This window comes from Cinclus cinclus, chromosome 3, assembly GCF_963662255.1.
Source record: "Cinclus cinclus chromosome 3, bCinCin1.1, whole genome shotgun sequence".
Lineage (NCBI taxonomy): Eukaryota > Metazoa > Chordata > Aves > Passeriformes > Cinclidae > Cinclus > Cinclus cinclus.
In genome coordinates this window covers 94792716-94814821 of record NC_085048.1, presented here as the reverse complement: position 1 = coordinate 94814821, position 22106 = coordinate 94792716, and the positions used below count along the sequence as shown (strand labels likewise).

At 40.1% G+C, this 22106-nt stretch overlaps 1 protein-coding gene across 1 annotated transcript in view; it reads left to right on the top strand.

Moving 5' to 3' along the window:
- The first annotated feature begins 293 nt into the window (after nucleotides 1-293).
- SUSD4 (sushi domain containing 4) overlaps nucleotides 294-22106 on the top strand; it is a 29096-nt gene continuing 7283 nt past the window's right edge. The window contains exons 1-4 of the mRNA XM_062489039.1: nucleotides 294-300; nucleotides 391-603; nucleotides 7859-8038; nucleotides 11379-11567. Of these exons, the coding sequence (XP_062345023.1) occupies nucleotides 294-300; nucleotides 391-603; nucleotides 7859-8038; nucleotides 11379-11567 (589 nt within the window). The remainder of the gene's footprint in view (nucleotides 301-390; nucleotides 604-7858; nucleotides 8039-11378; nucleotides 11568-22106) is intronic.

The window sequence follows — 22106 nt, the reverse complement described above, 5'->3', positions numbered from 1 at the left end:
CACATTATTATTCTTACCAGTGACTGCACGAGACCTCCAAAATCCCACAGTCCCTAGAAGTAATTACAGATACATTACTGAGCAATCCCCACTGGTAGGCTGAGTCAAGTGCTTTTTTTTTATCCAGGGCAGCTACCGAGCAGTGTGGTTGACTTTTGCTTCCCCAGCAGCTGCATGAGAAGACAGGAGTACTTCTGTCACTTGAGCATTTCAGCTGTAGCTGGGGCTGGGTCCTCTCCCAACTCTGGAGTACCTGGTACCCAAGCAGCCTTGCTAGCAGCCTTGCTTCCAATATGGAAGGTACAAGGTCCTTATGAAGGTAATGGCTAATGATAGAAAAAGCATGAGGAGTAAATGGGCACAGTTGGATTGTATCCTTGTCTGACACAGGGTTTGACGACCTGCAAGCGTGTGCTGATCCTGGAGCTCCTGAACATGGCTACAGGACGCCCAGCGCAGGTGTTTTCTTCGAAAGCGTGGTGGTCCGCTTCCATTGCCAAGAAGGATACAGGCTCAATGGTACTTCCAAAAAACTTTGTGTGAGACACTTTAATGGCTCCCTGAGCTGGAAACCCAGTGATAAACCTGTGTGCCTACAAGAAGGTAAGTCAGTTTTCTTCAAGCTGTTCACCATGTCTGCTCTTCTCACTTGTCCATGAACCACGTCTGTGTGTCTCTGGGCAAAACACAACAGGATGGCATTCATTTCACTGTGTCTTATTGGATACATACTTTAATTTTCCACCCATAATTCTCGTTTGTCAGTGAAATCTGTACCATGAGAGGCTGTGTGTGTTGAAAGGGACATAAAAAAAATGTGAAAAACAGAATTTAACCTCCCCTTTTAACTAGACACAAATTGATGCAGAGATGAAAAACGACCTCCATTGTAAGTAACTCTTTATTAAAGCTGCTGACTTCATATTCCTTTCTGCAATATTTTACTAGGAAAATACAATCAATTTCCAATGCTATTGCTCCTGCTAATCAGGAATTTTAAACAATAGTATTTGATGATGTATGCATGAGTCAAGTGGCAAAACCAAATACACATAGACTACAAAAGTTTAAAGCCAGAGCAGAAGTTTACCCTGAGATAATTCATGGAATAAACCAATTTATTTTTATTGTGTATTTGAAATTGTGTTTGGTTTTAAGCACTTAGGATGTTACATCCTACATAAGTCCTCTAGGTCTTAGAGGCAGGATTAATTTGAATTCCATAACTGTACATTTTGGCCAAAGTACACCCAAGCAGCATAAATTATTTATTTCACCAAGTATATTAAAGATATAACCTGTCTTTGTTGCTGATTTATTTTTGGTCAACAGAGCTATTAAAGTCACAGACATGAGAAGTGTTAGTTAAATCAAGTGTTTATATTTTAGTGTTGTGACTTCTCCACTGAAAACCTTAGCCATTGTCTCATTGTCTTCACAGTGGAGCGAGACAAATTCTACTTCAGGTTACCTTTCATCATTTAAAATCAAATAAATACATGGGCTTTATTCAGAGGTAGTTGAAGACTTATGTGGCTCACAAACACACTTACTGCATAGGATCATGCATCACTTAGTCTTTATAAAAACTGCAGCTACTTGTTTGTGCTCCAGGGGGTGTGGGTGTGAGAATGCTGTGCCAGGACAGGGATGTGCTACAACAGGGACAAGCAGGTCCTAGGAAGACCACGCTCAGGAGGTGCAAGTGAAGGGAACAACCCTAAACAGTGGCCAGTGTGCAAGTGGTGCCTGAGATATCGGAGGGAGTAGCCAGAGGCAGCTGGTAAGGAGTGCATGGGCTTTCAGGCAGCTGGCCTGTTGGCAGGAGAAATTTTGGTAAAATATGTTCTCCTGGACATGTGTGAGGCCATGAGGGGCAGTCGTGAGCTGTCCCATGAGGTGACAGCTGATGTCTAGAAATAAAGGCAAAGGGGTACCAATAGCACCTCATCATATGGCCACATGGGTCAGCTTCAAAGGAACAACCTGACGCCTTTAAAAATAACTATGTATTAAAATCATGCCCTCTTCTGTGACAGCCACTTTTCATAAATGACCTTGTCTCTCATCTGATGGTTATTTAAGAAAAAAATACATATAGAGTGACAGTGGCCTCTGTCTAAACTAGCTATTGGAACTACCAGAAAAAGCTTTAATGTTTGGAAATTCTGTTTCCTTAAGCACAGCAGGGAGCTAGGAATGTTGATGTGCATCTTTGAAATGTTGCCTGTATCATCCCCTGCAGTTGTTAAAATAAACATTAATGTGTTTTATTAAATATTCAAACCTCTTCCTAGGCCCCCAGCCCAGTGGAAATCTGTGGAGGAAGTTTCTGATCACAATACCATCAGCAGCAAAGCTGCCACTAATGTCAGTGTGATCAATACTTGAGCCAGGTGTTTTCAAAAAACAAAGAAATTGGAAGTTGAGCATGTGATGGATGATGTGACAACAGTTGCTTTAGAGATAATAATTACTTTCCAGTACAAAGCGCTTAAAAAAGATTGCTAGCCAATGCTCTGATCAAGCAAAGCACTTAAGCTGGAACATAACTGTAATTATGTGATTAATCTTGTTAAAGTTCTGTGCTCAAAATTAGGCAGATGCAAAAATGCTTCTTATTATTTGGACCAAAGAGTAGGACCCTGATTTAGGATTTAGTGAAGCAAGTGCTTAAGTACTTCCCTGATTAACATTATAATAATACCTCAGGTATTAGATTACAGCATTAATTCTTCTTTCCAATGCACAGTGGCATCACTGATTCAGAAACAGAAGAAATAGAAGATAGAAGAAATACTAAGCAAAGGCTCAGTGGAAGTCCATGAGGCCTAAGCATTGGCTTAAGTGATTTTTAGACTGATCCTTTTGCACTCTGGAAGCAGAATATTGAGAGAGGGCCATGGTAGGGAGGTGGACAGTGTTGGGACCTGGAGACGAGTTAAGAGAGAATTACAACAGTGTTTGTGATACTCAGCTCTCCATAAAAGTCTTCACTGCAGAAATTCTGTAATGATATATAGAAAGGAATTTGAAATTTCTAGCAGCTGCTGGAGAAGGGAGAACTTAATGTTTTCCCATTCATCATTACCTATCACAAGGTGTAATCAACTTTCTGCTGCATTTCCCATTTACGGCAGGGGCTGGCTGTTCCGTGGACTATGGTATGCTCTACACGCCTCTCATCCCAGCATATATAAATGTCAGGCAGTGCCAGCTGAGCTTGAACAATAAAAACACTCCCTACTTTGGAGTTCATTTATCCTCAGGAGTTTAGATTCGGTGAAGGATAATTTTATGTCTATATGTTATGTACATTTAATTGTTGTTATGTGTTTTCTAGCACAATCTCTAATCACAAATGGATGCTATTTACCAAAGGAAGCAAAGCAACCTGTTTCAGAATGTAATTGATTTCAGAACTAATACGTTTGCCTGGAGCTCTTCACCCAATCAATTTGATTTTATAGGTCTGTCATTTCTCGTTAAGAGGCAGGAGATTTTAAGTGTCAGGACAAGAATGAAGTTGCATGACTCGGTGCCCAATAAATACCCTGTCAAAAATTTGTATGCTTAGAGTTATGTTCTTATGTTGATCTACAGCATGTTGTGACTGTACCTTTCATCAGCTCTAATACGGTTATGCACATAAATACCAAACCTCTGAGGTAGGAATTTTGTATTTACTGTTTAAGAGCAGTATGTCATGTTGTTCACACTTTAATCTAATCTTCTCCCACTGTGATAATGTGGCTGCTGAGGCTGTTGCCCTACTTGGAACAAATGCTAGCTCTTTCCTATGAGAGTGAATCTAAATTTACAGTCTGCATGGAGATGGCAACGAAGCGAGGAGCTGTGCCCTCCTCTCCCTGTGCTTCTGCAGGCAGACACCTTGGAGATGTTCTCAGTGCCTCGTTCTCCCACTGGCAGGGATGATAAACCTGCAGTGAAAGTACTGGACTAGTATACGGTTTGGCTACAGCTTTCCTGTAGAGCATTTAGCCCTCCATTTGCTTTGCTTTTGTCCCCAAGCCTGTGAGATGACAGAAATATTTTTATTTCCCCATCTCTTATCTGTTTTGCCCAGATTTTGCTGATTCTTAAGCCTGGTTATGAGCACTCTGTGATATTTGTAACCAGGCCACTGCTCAATGGCCACAGATCTTAGGTGAAGTCTCTCTGCACTGTTGTAATACAAGCAAAGACAATAAAGAGCAAGTGTCATTTAATATGCACTAAAATACAGTGTTTGCCCTCCCCAAAACAATCCTAATGACACAGTACTGTGGATTTAACACTAGGAAAAAAAAAACAAACCAAGAGGCAATATTGCTCTTAAATGTTTACTTTTAAGAGCACAGGGTGTAGACGAGATGTCCCTGCATCAATCCAATTCTTCATGATATTCCTTTCATATCTTAATTATATTCCTTTCATTCCTCTGTTTCTCTCTGTTCCAGCCTGCCAGTGGTGTGACTCGATGTAGTCAAGGCTAATTCAAACACTGGTCCACAGTGAGATACACAGGAGCACCAGACCTCTGCATTTGAATTTACATACAGATAGTAAACAAAACAGTGCCAGAGCAGGAATTGGGACACTGTTCTTCAATTGTACACACTCTTACAATGCTGGAAAGGTCCTTGACATGGTTTTGGCCAAGATCCAGCAGTACTCCCAAGTAAATCCTACAAGCACCTTGGATTAGCATGGACCAGGGATCATTTTTGGATGGTAAGGGCTCATCTTCAATAGATACAAGCCATCTCAAGCCAGCTGGTACCCATGGATGGTGTGCCTATCTCCATAGTATCTAGATCATCTTTCCTTCTGAGTTCCTCTTGTGGTTCAAGTGTTCTTGGGAGAAGGTAGGGTGATCTTCCTTCCCAATGGGCTGGAAGAAACAGTTCTGAGAGGTTCTGCATGGTTTGTATCTGAGAAAAAACACTCTAACTATACTGTTTAATAAACTTTTTTCTTCCGACCAATCTTCTGTGATGGGGGACACACTTGGTTTGCTTAAAGCCAAGAGTTCTTAATGTATAAATCTTCATGAAAGTTAGGGCAGGGTGAGCCCTCATGCCTCTCAGGCTGTTGAGTCTGCTGGCTATACCCCATCTCTTTCTGCCCCTGTAAGATAAGAAATGTGTCCTTTTGGCTGGCCCATTTTAATACTTACATGGTAGATATAAGCAGATCATGTAAAACTGCCAGAAAGCAGTGCAAGTCATACCCTTTGCTGTTTGACACTGGTTAACTACTGTATATTCCTTTAAATGGTTTAGCAGCTTCCACGGATTTACTGAGAAGGACTTAGGATAAAGTAGTTTATTTTCTAGGACAGGACATTTTAAAATACAGTCACTTCCTTCTAGCTTTTCCAAGCAGAATTGGTACCAGCTAATCCAGTTGCTTGTGGAGAGGTGGCTACTGCAGTTTATACCTAAGTGCTAAACAATATGAGTTCAGCCATTGGGAAAGCATTTGCTTTCAAGGCACCAGGAAAAAGAGCTGTAATATTGTGGTCCAATGGTCTGGCATTGAGCTGGGGCTTGTAACAAGCCTGTTGTCAAAGTTAGCCAGGATGTGGCAGGCAGAGGATGGTGCACTGAGCAACTTATCACTGTTCTCTGCCAACATCTACCCGATTAAAATGATCCCATCTACAGCTGTTCCTTGGAATAATAGGGATGGGGTCACTGTGATACGTCATTGTTACAGAATCAATTTCCCCCATTTGAAAGCGAAATCTCATGTTTTACTGCACTGTGTGTACACACACCTCCTTTATTTGTATAGTAACAGAAAGATGTTGTAGCAAGAGAGGGATCTGTTCACTGATGCTATCTTCTGGCATCCATCTCCAACCTCCTGCTGTGTGGCTGCCAAGCAGGTTCTCCATCTTTCTCATCCCATCCTCGTGGGGTGCCCAGGACAGCCTCTTCATGATAGCATTTATGGCTTAGTGCAAGGCATTTCTTCTGGGGCATCCTGATGCCTTAAGATGCCTGCTGTCTTCTCTGCTGATTAACTTTATAGAAAGAGAGAAAACTGTTCCATCTTTGAAAGTAATGCCTGCACCCTTGCAGGTGTATTTTGCAACCTCCAGTTAGGGCATGGATCCTCCCAGACTTCTGCATCTAAAAGTGAACGAATTCCAAGAAAACTTCTTGCTGCAGTTTCTCAGCCTGCCTAGCAGGCTGCCAGCCCTTCCTGCTACCGGCAGCAGGAGGCACCTGCAGCAGCCGCCAAAAAGCTAAAAAGTATCAAGAGAAAAGGAAGAATTTTAACTCATTATGTGCCCAGGCCCCGTGCCAAAATGATAGCTAAGTACAATGGATTTTAGAAACATCACCCCTGCGATGGGAAGGTACAAAATATGTTTTAACTGTCCCCCTTCAGGTTAGTAAAATTTAGTGTGGCAGTCTCAGTGTAATAGACACCCCCTAGTTTGCCTAACTAAATAAAATGTAATGAAATACATTTGCTCCTAGTAGTTTGTGAGTGCTGTGCTAAATGACAGTTTATCTTCCTTTTGCCTGTGCTTCTAAACAAACAAGCTGTCACCATCACTTTGCTTAGTGCATACTATCAATTAATTGCTAAATAGAAATTCAGCTTTGCCTCTTCCTCTTAAGCAAGAATTATGCATGAAAATGGCAGAAACTTTCTCTTGCAGGTCTCAAGGGATTTTTTTTTTCCTTAATAAATACAGTATTCCTAAATAAATATAATTGTCTCTCATGGTAGAAGTGTTGGGGGAATAAAACAGCGTAACACAGGCTTGTAATATTTTCCCTGTCTTTCTTGTGTTTGAAATACTTCTTGGGTTTTGATGCCTGGAAACTTTTATTACCATCTCTGTCATGGACTGGCTGCTGGCAGACAAACACAATTTTTCTCCCAATATTTAATCTTTCCCTGTCTTCTGTTTCATCTCACTTTGCCTTTGTGATGAGGATGAACTTTGAGCCACCCAGACAATTCCCTCATACCCTCTTGGCTTGTTTCTCAATTATTCAGTATTACTAGGGGATTTTCCCCCTGCTTCCCCTTTTGACTTTCCACATCTTTCAGTGTTCTGAGTTTAATTTTGTATTTTGGTGCCTTTGGCACTGGTACCTAGCGTGAGATATATGATATATGAGATATATGATGCGTGTGTCGCAGACAGATACTAGAGCTTATCCCTGTATATCACTTCAGATTTTCAGTCCCTTCTTCAGTCTTCTACAAGCACTGGGGATGCTGCTCAGGACCCTAAAAATCACATCCTCTAAAGACATATGAATACAGGCACACAAAACCATCTGGTTTAAAACATAATCAAGGAGGTTAACATGAAGGCATTCTCATAATGAACTCTGTGGGATAGAGCTGGATAAACCCTTGTAAATGTACCTGATTTTCATCTGTCTCTCTGCTAAAACTACAGCTTTTCTGTGTTCTTCGTGCCATATCTGTATTTTACCTTTTCTTTCATTCTGTCCTTAGTGCTGTCAGAGTCTGCCTTCTCATGGAACCTTGGGAAAGTCAGAATTTGGGGTGCAATTTGCATACATGATGAATGGAGGGCCAAAATTAACCACAGTCTTCCTAAAGACTCCTAATTTTGTTGCTTTTTAAAAGGCTGGGGGAATGATCCATTATTGTAGCACCTCAGTTTCTCCTGCCACGTTATAGACTTTGTAAAGTGGTGGTTTACTAGGGAAAGGGCACTTTTACTGAAATGCATGTATTTTCCAAACAGTTTAAAGTGAGCACTTATATTGATTGCTAACTTCTGTTTAAGAGCTTGATTACTGAATAGCTAGCCATGTTTTTTTTAATGAAGTTACTATTTCTTTTTCTCATGAAGTCACAGATTGCCTTGTTCCACATGTTGAAGATGCAGAGGTTCATAACAAGACATACAGGACTGGCGATAAGTTAATAATCAGCTGTCATGAAGGATTCCAGATCCGTTACCCTGACTTAGACAACATGGTTTCCATATGTCAAGACGATGGAACATGGGATAATCTACCCATATGTCAAGGTTTAGTACTCCAGCACATCCTCTTTTATAGCTCATGCATCTTGTGATAGTTTGCCAATATTTTTTCCTGCAGTTGTAAGAATGTCAGTGATTTGATAAGCTACACAGTGCAGTGTTTGAGTAGTGCTGCTGCTAAGTTTTTTTTTTTAATTTCTCTTCCCCTTTGCTCACTGCAGGAATGATGTCACTTCCTGATCATTCCCATGCTTATAATAACTCCTTTAAATACTGCTTTTTTGTTTGCTAACCTCAAATCTGACACAGATACACTGCATCACAAAGTAAAAAACAACCAAGGTAATCAGTCAGAAGTCCTGATGGGCATCTTGCATTTTTTCACCAATTAATTTGTGGAAAAAATTAAGCTTCTAACTGCATTTTATCTTCCTTGTGCCAAAGGCAGGGGTCGAGGACAGAAACTGGAACCTGTTCTTCTATCAGAATTTTCAGCAGAGCTGTTGATTAGATTCACAGCCCATTAAACCTTTATGTATTGACTGAAAATTCAGGGTGTGCTCAGGGATGATTTTGGCGAGAAAAGCCATTAGCTGTAGAACTAGAAATATCAACAGCATGGGATCCCAGCTCAGCTTAGATTGTCAGAAATGGCTGGGGGTAAGCCAGCTTTAGTGAATGGAAATTCAATAACCCTGGGCTCCCTTTCCCTTCACATTTCTAATAAGCATGTCTGAATATCACTGACTCCAATTTAACCAAGTCACGTCTTGGTAACAAGCTTGGCCCAGTGAACAGCAGCAAGAGGTTTTAACTGAGGAGCAGACTGGGCTAGTCCCAACTTTCCTCAAACCCATCTGTTGCCTCACAGAGCTAACACTTCTCTGTAGGCACTTAATTACACTGTCACACCAATTTGCAGAGCCAGGGCAGGCAGGCGGGGAGCTGGGACACTTCTAAGGAGCAGTAGTGCATCAGACTGTCCCTCAAGATGTTGCCTTCGACTGTGGCAGAAACTTAGACATATTACAAGGCTAGCTCAGCATTTTAGATGCACACGTTGTATCTGAACAGGCCTAACAGCAAAGGGGAGGTTTTGCAAAACCACAGCAGAGCGGATGCCCATTTTGGGGTGTCTTATCAGAGATGGCATCACGTAGGGCAGTATGAGGTGTACAGCCCCTTTCTGTGGGGGTGCACCTCACATCTAATTTAGGGAAAATAAGACTCTTGCAGTAGGGGGAGATGAATGCTTAAAAGATTGATTTACAGATGCTGTATTTGCCAAAGATCCAGATGCAAAATTCGTGACAGGCAATATTTACTGAGTGAGCAGAAGTACCCCAAATACCCCTTAGGTTGTTACTTCTGCTACTGGGTGTATACTGTGAAACACAATCAATTGCTCCGACTCAGTAGTCAATATTAACTGCTTTTCAAAATAAAAGCAGTGCTAATAAAAGTTAAGATTTCAATTGCACGAGACCCAAGTGCTGTGATCACCTGGCAGCCAGAGAATAGGCAATTCAGATTCAAGACCCTGCCATATTTTGCCAAATTCCATAAAGTTACTGCAGAATTCCAGAATTTTCTTTTTGCCATGGGAGGCACTGTTAAGTTCAAAGCCACTTGTCCTCTTGCTCTAGGTAGGCCGTCAGTTACATTTCTATGGCCCTTTCATTACAACAGGCAGGGGAGTCTTATCACACTAAGATGCCTTTTTTCTCTGCCAGAGAACTGGGGAAGGATTGTAGAGTGCATAAGAATCTAACCTTCATTTTTCCATGAGATAATAATATTAATTACTGGTCTGGAATGATGTTTCTTAGCCAAAAAATGTCAAAATGAAATTTTTCAAGCAGCTTGACTTGTTTGGAAACCTAGGAATTTTCACAAATGCTTGGCTGTCATACAAATTCAAATAAATCTCTGTTCTGCATGACCAGAAACATAATGAGCATTAAAATGAGCCAGCAGGACCAAACTTTCCCTGATACTGTTCAGAGAAAATAGAGTTTGGTCTTGCCTGGGCAGTCCATATTCTTTCTGTCCCACTGGGGGCTGCTCATGTTGTCCTGCTCGATGGGCTGCTCAGTTTGCAGGAATTAGTGTGGTGTGTGTAGGGCACTATTGATCAGGGTAGAAGGAGCAACCTTCAAGCAGCTAGGATGCTTGAAGCCTTATTTGAGCAGGGACATTAGCAGCTGCTTAAACAGCTATTGAAATCAAAATCATTGCTCTGGTAGTACAGCATGCTGCAAAAAGCTCTCAAGCTTTTTCTTTTATTTTCTTTTGGGTTTGTTCCTCTCCCTCAAAAAGCTGTTGCAAGGAAATGCCTGCTTCAAATGCTGCTGAGGCTTTTTGTTTTAAATGCCAGTACCTTACAAGAAGTTCTCAGACTGATTTTTGTTTCCACCTCTAGTTTAAAATTATGGGAGTCCTATGAACATCCTTCACAACTTCCCAGTAGTGGCAAGAGACCTATTTATGGACTGCCATAATGCAACTTCCATTAGTCACATAATTCTAAAATATTATTTTTCATTCCACAATTACTAGTCATTTCTTCTCCACATTATTGCAAATTAAAAAATTAAACAGTATCAAGTATCACCCAGAGGGTCATTTCTAGAGCCATGTTACAAAGATATGACATCTGTTTTTGTTGCCCCAAATTTGGTTGGTGACCATTTAATTGTCACTGCTCAGTACCAGCCATGATACAAATCCCTCAGGAGTAATTCCAGAAGTAGAACTGGAACATATTCTCCGATTCTGATTACATTTACAATTTCTGGTGATACCAGGTACCTTAACTCTTTGATAAGCTAGTCTGAGACCTCACTCTCAATGTTTATCATGGGACTGCTCCTAGGAAGTCATGTCCCTTTAGCCTTTCTCAGACTAGAATTTCAGTCATTAATTCTGCCTGCAAATCTTTTACAATTGTGTGCACTTTGTCACAGGAGCAGTTTTAATATTTAAAAGGGTTTACATCCCCATCATTTTTAGGAGGAGGAACAAAATTCACCATTTATATAAATGACAATCCTTATTTATAAAAGGTTCTACCTCAAAAAGAAATTGCCATCTGCTGAAAGGGTGAGTGTCTGTGAAACAAAATACTGTCGGTTTCGCTAAACCTTCCCTGGATTTGTTGGGAGTGAAGCCCACACCAGCAAAGCGTGTGGGCTAAACAACAAAAGGGTTTGAAACAGGATAATGAGGCAGATATATCTGAGGGAGATCACGCAGACATGCCGTTCATAGTGGAGAGGATGAAAAATACCACACTCCTCAATTTAGAAACTGTAACTGAGATGTGTGAAGATGACTGAGATAAGCACTTGATAATAAAAGAAACTTCCCTCTTCTTAATTTGCAGGTTGCCTGAGGCCATTGGTTCTTCCTCATAGTTACATTAACATATCTGAGTTCGGGGCCTCCTTCCCCGTAGGAACAGTGGTGTATTATCAGTGCTTTCCTGGATATAAAATAGAAGGGGCAGAAATCCTTGAGTGCATGTATAACCTTATCTGGTCAGATAGCCCACCTAGGTGCCTTGATGTGGAAGGTAAATGTCTTACTGTTTGTTTATCTTTCCAGTTTTCAAGATCTGCATGTTCTCTGTGATTTTAAGTCAGGGCTGTAGCCACGGCTCCACTCTCGCTGATGTTTCTGCTGGCTGTGCAGAGCCTGTGTGGGTTCTGCTGGGTGCAGCCTGCTGTGCTTCACTGCACCCTCAGCTCTTAGTGCTCCCTAAGCAGTGTTTGCTCTCGCAGTGTCCCAAGTGCAAGAGGGAAAGCTCCTAATGATTGCTTTGCCTTTAAAACGTGAACTCTCTGCTGCCTTTCTGATCAAAACGCTGAAGAAGTTACATAACTCACCTTCCTGCGCAGATGGTCAGAGCTCCTACGCATACGGAGAGATTTCCATGATCAGCTAAAAAACACCCCACAGAAACTCTTAGTTTGGGCTGTGCCAGCTGCAGTCATTAATTCAGCACCACACGGTGCTGCACACTCGAGTATTTGCTGTCTCTCGTAGTAGCTAACCTTAAAGAAGGACTGACAACTAAAACAACTGAGCTTATTGATGAGGAGCATAAAAACCATTCAGGGTGAAACAGGTGGATCCTACTGAGCCAGAAGGAATAACCTGTGGCAGAGCTGGGATGGATGGTGTTGCAGTGCATTTGCATTTGTGTCCCAGACATTTAAAACAGTGATACTGGGTGGATGGCTCCATACAATGCCAAAAATGCATGAACTACCCTCCTCCATCTTCACGTCTTGAATGAAACATCCTAGGGAGTCATGAGAATCCAAATGCATCCTCTGCATTTAATTCCTCTAAAATAACTACATTTTTGTTCTATTTCAAGCCTGTAAGGAAGCTCTCTATATGTAGAATTTAGCTAAAAGCAATTATAAGAATTCATATGTGATGCTTATGTCACTGAACTAAATACTAAGCATTCTGGAAGTGCAAAAATTTGCCAAAAGCATCAACAAAGTGATAAACTGCACAAAAACCAATTAAATGATCCTTATTTTTAGCTGACAGTTCAAGTTCCAGAATCCAAAAATGCCTTTGCAATTTTGGAATGACAAAACAAGATGATTTTTTTGTTTGTTTATTTAGCTCACCATGAAAGATTAATCCTCAATCAGCTCTATGTAAGCCATTTTTGGAAGGCTTGTTTGTTGTTGTTTATAGCATGGAAAACACATTAAAAAATCAGAAGGGCCCTGTTAGGCTTAATCCACACAATACAACTGATTTGATAAAAGTGACAATTCTTCAGTTAGAAAGACAAGAGCATGAAACTGAAGGGCATGAAGCAGGAAAAGTTGTGTCTTACTGTCACTTGACACAGGTGAGCATCCCAGCTGCTATCAAAATACCCCAGAAAACCCATGTGCTCATTGTTTCTTGATGGTATTATAAAGTCATAGGGAGGCTCTTTCTCTTGATAATTTAAAACATGAGGCAAGAACTTCTTCCCTGACAATTCTACATTTTAAATTGCAAAAGTTATCAACCCCACTCAACTATGATGATCTGTGATGGGAGGGATCGATGTGTGCCAGATGTTGTGCCAAGGCCAGCAGGGAGGCCTCCTGAGTTCTGATTTTGATTCAGCCTCCCTTTGAATCACTTTCTTACTGCTCTCTTTAAATGCCAAAACTTTCCATGGTGGTTTCACATGGGCATCCCATCAGTGCATTCGTTAAGTGAGACACAGGAGATCAAATCTGGAGCACAGAGCTTGCAAGAGCTGGTTCTGCTCAGCTTTGGGGGAGAAGAGAGAGCTTCCAGCAGCACTGAAAGGTCACTCCTGACAGCTCCCCTTGTGAACTCTGCTGTAGAGCTGCTTCAGCAGGTGTGCAGTGGTCTTCAAAATGAATCCAGATAGGGTAAATCAACTAGAGATGCCCTTGTTTGAAAGTGCTTGTTCAAGTGATTTATGCAAGGAGTGCCAGTCTCCAGGAATCTTGTTACAATCCACTACTCTTAATTAGTGGACAAAATTCCTTTCCTGCATATTTTCTTTTTTATTCTCCACCTTGCATTCCAATGTCAAGCTCATTTTCCAGCATTCCTTTTATGTGTGCAGTGTAATCTTGCCAAGCAGTATTTTTCGCAGAGGAAACCCGCAAATAACAAATTAGTTCCATTAATTTTTTTTAATGTTCAATTAAAAATGTATTGTAATGATATTTCCTGCTCAGTATTTTAATATGGTAATGATTAAAAGCAAATGACTGCTCGGAAGCTATAGCAAACCATTTGAGAGCTTATATTCTCCTATAAACAATGCTGCTTACAGCTTCCTAATTTAGATGTATGTTCTTGTTGAAGCTTCCACAGAAAGGATTTCCTAAATTTGTGTGTAGTCGCAAAAATGCTGTACATCAACCTGATGAATTTTTTTTCCATTTTGTTAGGGCAAATAAATTCTGAATGAAGGGTTTGTAGCTCTATTTAAGTAGAAGGTCACAGCAGGCACCGCACAGCTCCTGTTGCACATCAGGCTTTCCAATGCTTCCTAGCCTTACCCTCAATACTGATGAGCACGGAGCTCCCACCAGCTCATGTGAGAGGCTAATTTTTGCTGATAGGGAAGGAAGTTTTTTGTTTTTTTAATCTGATGAGTGAAATCAGTGGTGCTTTAGTGAGAGCAGAGCACAGAAGCTGTCACCTGGCACTGAAGTGTAGCCAGCAGTGCCGAGCTGGGCAGCGACTGCTCAGAACCAGTTGTTTGCATCTGGCCAGGCCAGTGGTTATGGCTCTGGGGGAAAAAAAAGGATGCCTCTAGCTCAGATTGCCAAGTATTTGCTGGCATGAGATACTCTTAAATGCTTGTACCTTTGCCAGGTTTAAAACATTTGGATTGACTTTTGAGTGTCTGCCTCAAGCTGAATCATTTGGGCGGCTTCAGTTGAAAGGGTTGAGTGATATCAGAGAAGGACAGTAAAGGAAATGGTGTTGTTTTACCAGTTCTAGAAAATTCTACAGTCATTTAGAGGATAAGATGAAGCATCTTCACACTGAATTATCTTCTTTAACTTTCTTAATTTCCCTTTTTTCTAGTGGACTTCCACAATTATGCAGAAACTTTAAACCTTTTTTTGTACTGAAACTCAATAGACACTTCCAAGAAAATGGAAGGAAAATGGGCTTTGGATTTTTTAATATAAATTTTAAATTATCAATTTGGTGTTAGTTATCCATCTGTAGAAACTGATGTAAGTTAGTGATGGCCTTCTGTAAAATCTGGTATGCAAAATATGGGTGCAGAATTAATGAGAGTGAAGAATACCACATGGGGTAAAAATATTAATTGTAAAATAAATCTAATGACTTCCAAAAATATTAGAGGAGAACCAACTCTTGAAAACATACATGTATGGAACTCTGTGAAATGAAACTTTTAAAACTAGGAAATGTTTATTATATGGTACTTTAAAGTGAATTAAGATATTGCACAGAATTTTGAGGAAAACAAAACTAAACTAAACTAAACTAAACAAAAAAAACCCAAAAAACCTGAACCCAAGAAACCCCAAACCAAACTGAAAAAAAATCCTTGGCTGTGAGTACTTTGGGAACATGATCTGAATATGATTACATTCCTTGCCATCTGGAGTCTGTATTTTAATTTTTCATGCCCTCTGGAAATCTTCCAAGGAGATGTAAGGAATAGTTCTTATAAAGAATTGGGTGGGGAGTGGCAAGGGAAGCAGTTAAAGAGAGGAAGGGCTGGGAGAATTTGATTATAGTGACAAAAAATAAAGCAGTTGTATGGATAGTGTCATTGGGAATTCCCAGCTTTGTATTTAAGAGTAAAAGGGAAAACAGGTTAATTCAATTTGCAAACAATAGACATTATCCTCTTATCTAGAATGTCATGTTTCTGCATCATCCCAGCTGAACAGAAAAGCTGGTCTTGCAAGAAATCAAATATATTGCAGTATCAAAAACTTCATTCTGCTTTCTGGGACCAGCAGATACTCTAGCTGAGGTTAAACTTGAAAGAATGTAAAATAGAAAATTTCTAAGTTTTGTAGGTAGATTCAAAATTAAAATGAAACAAACATGAGAAATAGACTTTGAAAGGGAGATTCAATAAATGGAAGAGAGTAAAAACACAGAAAAAACCTGAAAATATTTCCAAACTCTGGAATATACACCTCATTGAGAGGGTAGATTAAAAGATACAAAGCTAAGCAACCATAAAGGTATTGTCTCGATTCTGAAAATTATAGAGTCTGTGGAAGAAACTTAGGAGAAAGAAGGAATTAGGAAATTTTTCAACAAAGCCAGAAGTGCAAGGGAACCCAACTCCCCTTACCTGGGCACCAGGAGATTTCTGAGAATAAAAAGGGGTTAGTAAGATGAAAATCAAAACCAACAAAGCATGATGAAGAGAAAAAATATACTCTGGAAAGACAGGTAAGAATAAGGAACAGAGCTTTAAAATTTTTCTTCTCGTAAGCCTGGGGATACACACAGAGAGAGGGGCTGACTTAGCAGCTGGAAAGTAAAGGGTATGACAGAAGAGGGTGATATTACAGATTAAATGCCATAGCCTTGTAATAGTTCAAAACAAAATAGCTGAAACTTTGTAAACAGCTACGTGCAGGACACTTTGAAGGAAAGCTTCACAGAGCTACATTCTTCCATAACAATTCCTAATGCCACCAACAGTGATTGACACTGAGCTGTCTATCTGATAAACTAGGTGCTTAAAAATCTTTTAAATTCTTGAAGGAATATAGAGCAACACTCTGAGAAAAAAACAGGATAGAAGTCAGCTTGTAATCAGTCATGTTCAGGAGACAGGATGAAGTAAGCAATCCTAAGCCTGAGACGTTATACATTGGTACAAATGGACTTCTCTCTGTGTTTCTCTGCTGAATTTAAGAAGGCTTTAGATAAATTCCAACATGACAGACTGATGTTATCCTCAGAGATGATAATGTTGATGCAGCGCATCTCCAACAGATAGAAGTCCTGTATAGGAAGCAGAGGGCAGCAATACAAGCAAGTGATGAAACACTGATATTGAGAAATTAAGTGAGGTAGATACCAGGATTCAGTTTTAGGTTTGCACCTATGCAGCTTGCAGGCAGGAGAATAAATTAAATATTGCTCAACTTCCAAAGAGGTCATGCAGGTTAACTGAGTTAATGTTAACATAGGACATATTGATAGCCTGTTTTTTAATAGCTCTGACTACAGTGGTATTTCACTGCCTACAGCAAAATGTGTGACTCAGGAACTACAACCAGCAGTAAATGCTCAAATAGCAGCAGACAGCCATATATCTAAGGACCTTTACTAGGGCCACACCTTTATGTCAGTGACACCTTTAGCCTGATACCCGAAGGATGAAATAGGCTGACAGTGTGTCACTCTGGGGGTGCTTGTTGTGGAAAGCAAGTGTGGTGAAGAAGTTTAAGAGTATATTTTTCTTTAGCAAAAGTCATTTAATAATTCGGCTTGTTTCTGCACTGTAGACAGATGATTCATTCATCACCCAGGAGTGAGAAATTATATGCATCATGTATGAATATGGAAGGTGGACATTTTGAGTATCTGGCTTTTTGTGCTGTTGTAAAATGCTGAACTTGATCTGTTACCCAGAGCTGAAGAGATGTGAAAAGGAATTGAATTCAAAAGGAGCACAGAGACATGAAATGCTAGACAGGGAAGTCAAGTTATGCTGCTAAATAGTCATCCAATCTCTTAACTCCAGCAGCTGTATTGCAAAGTGAAACATGAAAAAAAATAACCCAAATCCAAGACAGAACGGATATGCAACAAAGTGGGCGTTTTTCAGCTTTTGTTATGAGGGATGGAGGGTTCAGAGAACAGGCTCCAAGTTGAAGACTTGACAATTGAAGAACATAAATAGCATTATATTTCTAAGTGACTACTCCTTTTCTGCATTGCAGAAAACTTCTTTGATTTTGGCTGGGATTGAAATAGATGCCTTCTTCACTGCTCATAGTTTTTCAAGAAAGCAACAGAATAACATCTTGTAACATGTTTCTTTCATGTCTTTGGTATTGCTTGTTGCACAGGACTGACAGACTAAATCATTTCACACCTGCTCTATCACCTCTGTACCTTTCAGAAACTCCTTAGCATTTCCAGAATCAGGCAGACATCCCAACTTGTTCATAATTTCTGCCCTGAAGTTTCATATTACCTGCCAGATACCTGTAGTGTTTTATCTCTAGTGCTTTAAATATACTGTGGGTTAGGTGGGGGAAAGCTGACAAAAATTCTTCCTGAGGGCTATTTTATTATGTTAATCTTTAACTGACAAGGCTGCTTAGAAAGGAAAATAAACACATTGCCTACCTTGAAATCAAACATCTCTGTTTTATGGACATATTCATTTAATTTGGCCACACAGTGCATTCACAGAACATCTTCCACAGATGGAGGGAACTGTAGCTATGGACTCTGTGCGTCAGGAAGTCTACTCACTTGTTCATTTCCAGAGATAAAACTCAATATTTAAAGGGTGGTACTTTCACCAATCTGTGTAGGCAGGCACTTGTGAACTGGATACAAATAACACAAACCAACACTCCATGCCTTCCTGGTCTTTTAAGATGGTTCATGAAACTACAGTGCTAAGATCATCTGCTGCTTTTCCTCCCCCCTCTTTTTTTTTTTTTTTTTTCCTTGTAGCTCTCCATTTGGAATGGGACCTTGTGTTTTTTTCCTTCCTTATCTGGTATAGCTTGATTTCCTCAGCCTTCAGCTAAGCCCTGGATTACAGTTTGGCCATTCCAGCATTCCATGTCTTCACCAGTCCCTGATGACTGGTGTAGGTAACTGCACACAAGCTCAATGGATTCTTGCTTATAACAAAGAAGAAAAAGCTATGCAAAAAAGAGGGATTAAAGTAACATAAAACTCCACTGATACATCCAGCTTTCAGGGTGCACTGGCTTTTTCAGACATTCCTGTCAGGAGCCTTTGGCTGCCTGGTTTACTTAGCCAGCTTCCTGACTGCTCTCTCTCTCCCTTCCACCTCCATGATACTTCTAAGCACTTTGACCTTTTACAGTCCTCAGGTTATCCTGGGATGCTGTAGTGGTTTTAGTTTGACAATCTGAGATTTTTCAGTTAATGCACTAATTCTTATGGTGGGTTTAGTGTTGGTTAAATTGTTACTGTACTTATTAAAATTGTTTATTCATTTGTTGTTGTGAGATAGGATTAGAAGGAGGAGAAAAGTAGGTTCAAACTGTCAAATACCCAAGCCTTGATTTATTTTGGAGTTTTCTAATTCTTTCCTGCAAAGTGTCTGTGTAGTCCCCAGCATCTGCTTCTCAAAGTCCTGAAAAGACCACTGCTGATCATAAAGCCATCCACTCATGAGGGAAGGAAGAAACAAAACTGGAAGCAAGTGATGAAGAAATCCAGAATCATCTGCTGTAAGAGAGATCACAGCTCTCCAAGCACTCACATGTTAATAAAGAATATAAATATTTCCTTAAATATAATTGCAGGCCATTTGCTAAAAAGAAGTCCTAGCTCTCCAGCTGCAAACTTGTCATCATTTTTTTTTGTAGTTTAAATTAAACTTTCACTGTTTAACTTATAATTTATAGGAAGAAGATCACTTGGGGTGTGCTTCTTCCTGTATTTGTTGAGAAATGCATTTGAAACGAAAGACTTCAGCGTTAATATCAATGTTCCACAGGATACTGTGCTGAGAAGGGCAGAGTTGTTGAGGTTAGTGTGAATTTGGCATGAAGATCCTGTAGGAGCTCAGCTGACTGGAACTGCAAAACCTGCTGTGTAATTTGCAGTTCCAGGAAGGAATTGTGTACCATAAGTGATTGTAAAACACTGTCTGTTTCCATTTTGGAATCAGCTAATATTACGTTATGATTAAAACATGTTTGAAACTAGTTTTATACTGTTTCATGCAATTCTCAGCAACATGGTGTTTGTCAAAGCTAGATCAGAGAAGCAGCGTTTCTTTAAAAACTTAATTCTTCAATTCATTTAACATTCTGTAGAAGGTGAGAAGTTCCTCTCACTGTGTGCACATTGAAAAGCTTACCTCACTGTCAAAGCTGGTTCAGAATTACCCAGGGGTGATTTCCTAGGGGTAAAGCCAGCAGTTTGGAGCCAGGAGACCTGTGGTATGTTCCTGGCTGCCTGAACATTGACTTGCTCAGTCAAGAAAGAAATTGAGAAGAAAATGAGAAGGAATTGCTTCCCTGTTAGGTGTCTTTTCAGTAGAAAACATCTAATTGGCATTGTGAAGGTTAAGTAATCAAGAAAGGTTAAGATTGAAAAGAATTTGGATACTATCGTAAGAATACAGTATTAATAATACTTCTTGCTCTAGGCTTTCAAGAAATAAATTCTCTGGCAACTTGAGAGTTCAAAGTAAGTGTCTTGTATCCTCATTACTTTACATCTTCAGTCAGGCTTAAATAGGATTTATTTTACATATGAGGGCTCAGTTGTTTCCACCAAACTTTCTGTTCTGTTATTACTCTTGGTGCTGTTGCTTTGCTGTGGGAATGAGTAATCAGAAAAGTTCTGAAAGCATGGCATCCCTTTCAGAGCACAAATTCAATGGCCTCCAGTTTGTTCCAGTACAGCTGTAATAGGCACCAAGTCTCCCTTCACAGTGCCAGCAGCATTTGTTCTAGGAATGCTTCAATAGGATATTGTTAAGTTGATGTTCACAACAAATGAAAATTTAATCCACTAATGCTTCCTGTTCTGCTTACATTCCCGAAGAGTGTAATTAAAAAAAAGTCTCATTAAACAGATGTTCTGAGAATGAGATGTTTTGACAGGGCTTATTTTAAAGCACCTGGATTTGCTATTTCCTTCCTTTTACAAACCTCTACATTTCTTCTTCAAGCTTTTGATTGGATATGAGTGGTTAACTACTGTAGTTTTTCCTCTATCCTAATTAGAATACTGGACATTTTAATGGGAATTTCTGTTTTGCTATTTTAGTATTAAATTACATTGGGTTTTGTACATTCCATAAATTAAAATCTAAGTATAGAATAGAAAAATCCCTTTTTTAGTATTCAAAGTGCATAATCAATTTCCTCAGGCTCTGTACTGTGCAGTGCAGGTGTGATTCATTTTCTAGTAATACCTGTGGAAATGGACAGGTCTGTCAGGTGAGCTGGACAGGAATCTTTATGAATATGAAAGAAAAACTTCTTGGTTGATGATCTGTTTTATTCTGAAGGTATGAAGGGTGATGACACTGAGGGAACCAACAAACCAAGATTATTAGCATAGTGCTCATAAAGAAGCAGGAAGAGGAACAAACAATCTTCATCATCTATGTTCCTGTAAAAATATATATTTTTCAGATCTTGCATGCCTAAGCATGTGCTTGTGTGGAGGCAGTATATAGAAAAGGATTCCAGAAGCCAGCCAGTAAAGCTTCAGGTATAAAGCTTACCTGGCCACCCTTCTGGGACATACACAGCTGTGGTCTCATGGAGTAAGTGACAGCTTGAATTAAACATTGGTTGGGATGCAGTAGCCAGGTGACAGGTGTCCAGATTCCTGGTGATAATTACTGTCCTGATGTGTACAAAAATGACAAGTGAGGGTCAGGAGAAACTCTTGTTCTCTTCCAGTTTGTGAGCAAAGCAGACAGTGTCTCCCTCTCTCAGATGATTCTCTGGGATACACCAGCGTTTTCCTGCACAGTGGAACTGGCAGTTTTTTTATCTGTGTCTTTCTCATCTGGAAATTTCATCTTAATCAGTTGTCACTCTTTGCATAATGAGCAGGCATTCACAATGTGTTTGGAAAAATTGTTATTTTTTATAAGGTGCAAATGTCTCTAATCCTCTCCATCCCTATGTCAAACAGAAATGGCTGGCCTTACACTGGAGTTTTCTGCTAATCCAGCTAACTAAGAAATGAATGTCCTACACAAAAGGTGAACTAGCAGCTTGAGATAAATAATCACAGGTGAAAAATAAGATGGCTCGTTCCTACTCCTTATTTTTTTTAAATGTAAGTGTCCTGTACTCAAGACATTTTTGCTTTTAGTTTTTGGCTCACATAAAAAACACTGGGCAAAACCTGAGTGATTTACCACCTGCCTACTTTGACCACAGAGTAAAACCACTGGCCTTTGAACACTAACTAAAAAATGGGGTTTGAGCAGTGTAAATATCTGTAACTCTACTGTTATCTACCAGTGGAGTACTTTTTATCTTTAAAAAGTCATGCAATGTCTTTATTCTGTACCACTGATGTTAATTGACAAAAAAAGTCTTCCCTCCCTCCTCCAGTTCCAATGTCAACATAGCAGAATTACCACAGCAACCTCCGGGCAGAGTTTAAAAAGCTTCTTGACCATAAGGGGTAGGAAAAATCACTGGGTGAATCTCATTAATTGCTTGAGTGCCCTGAGCCTGTCCCCCCTCCCCTGGCCCTGCTCCAAGGGATACAGCTCTGCAGGGGCTGTGATGGAGAGGACACTCCGTGGGGCAGACCAGCCCTCGCCTCTGCTCCAGGCCACCATGTCACACTGCTGGTAACACAAGGCTCATCTCCCCAGGTTTTAAGCTCTTCTTGA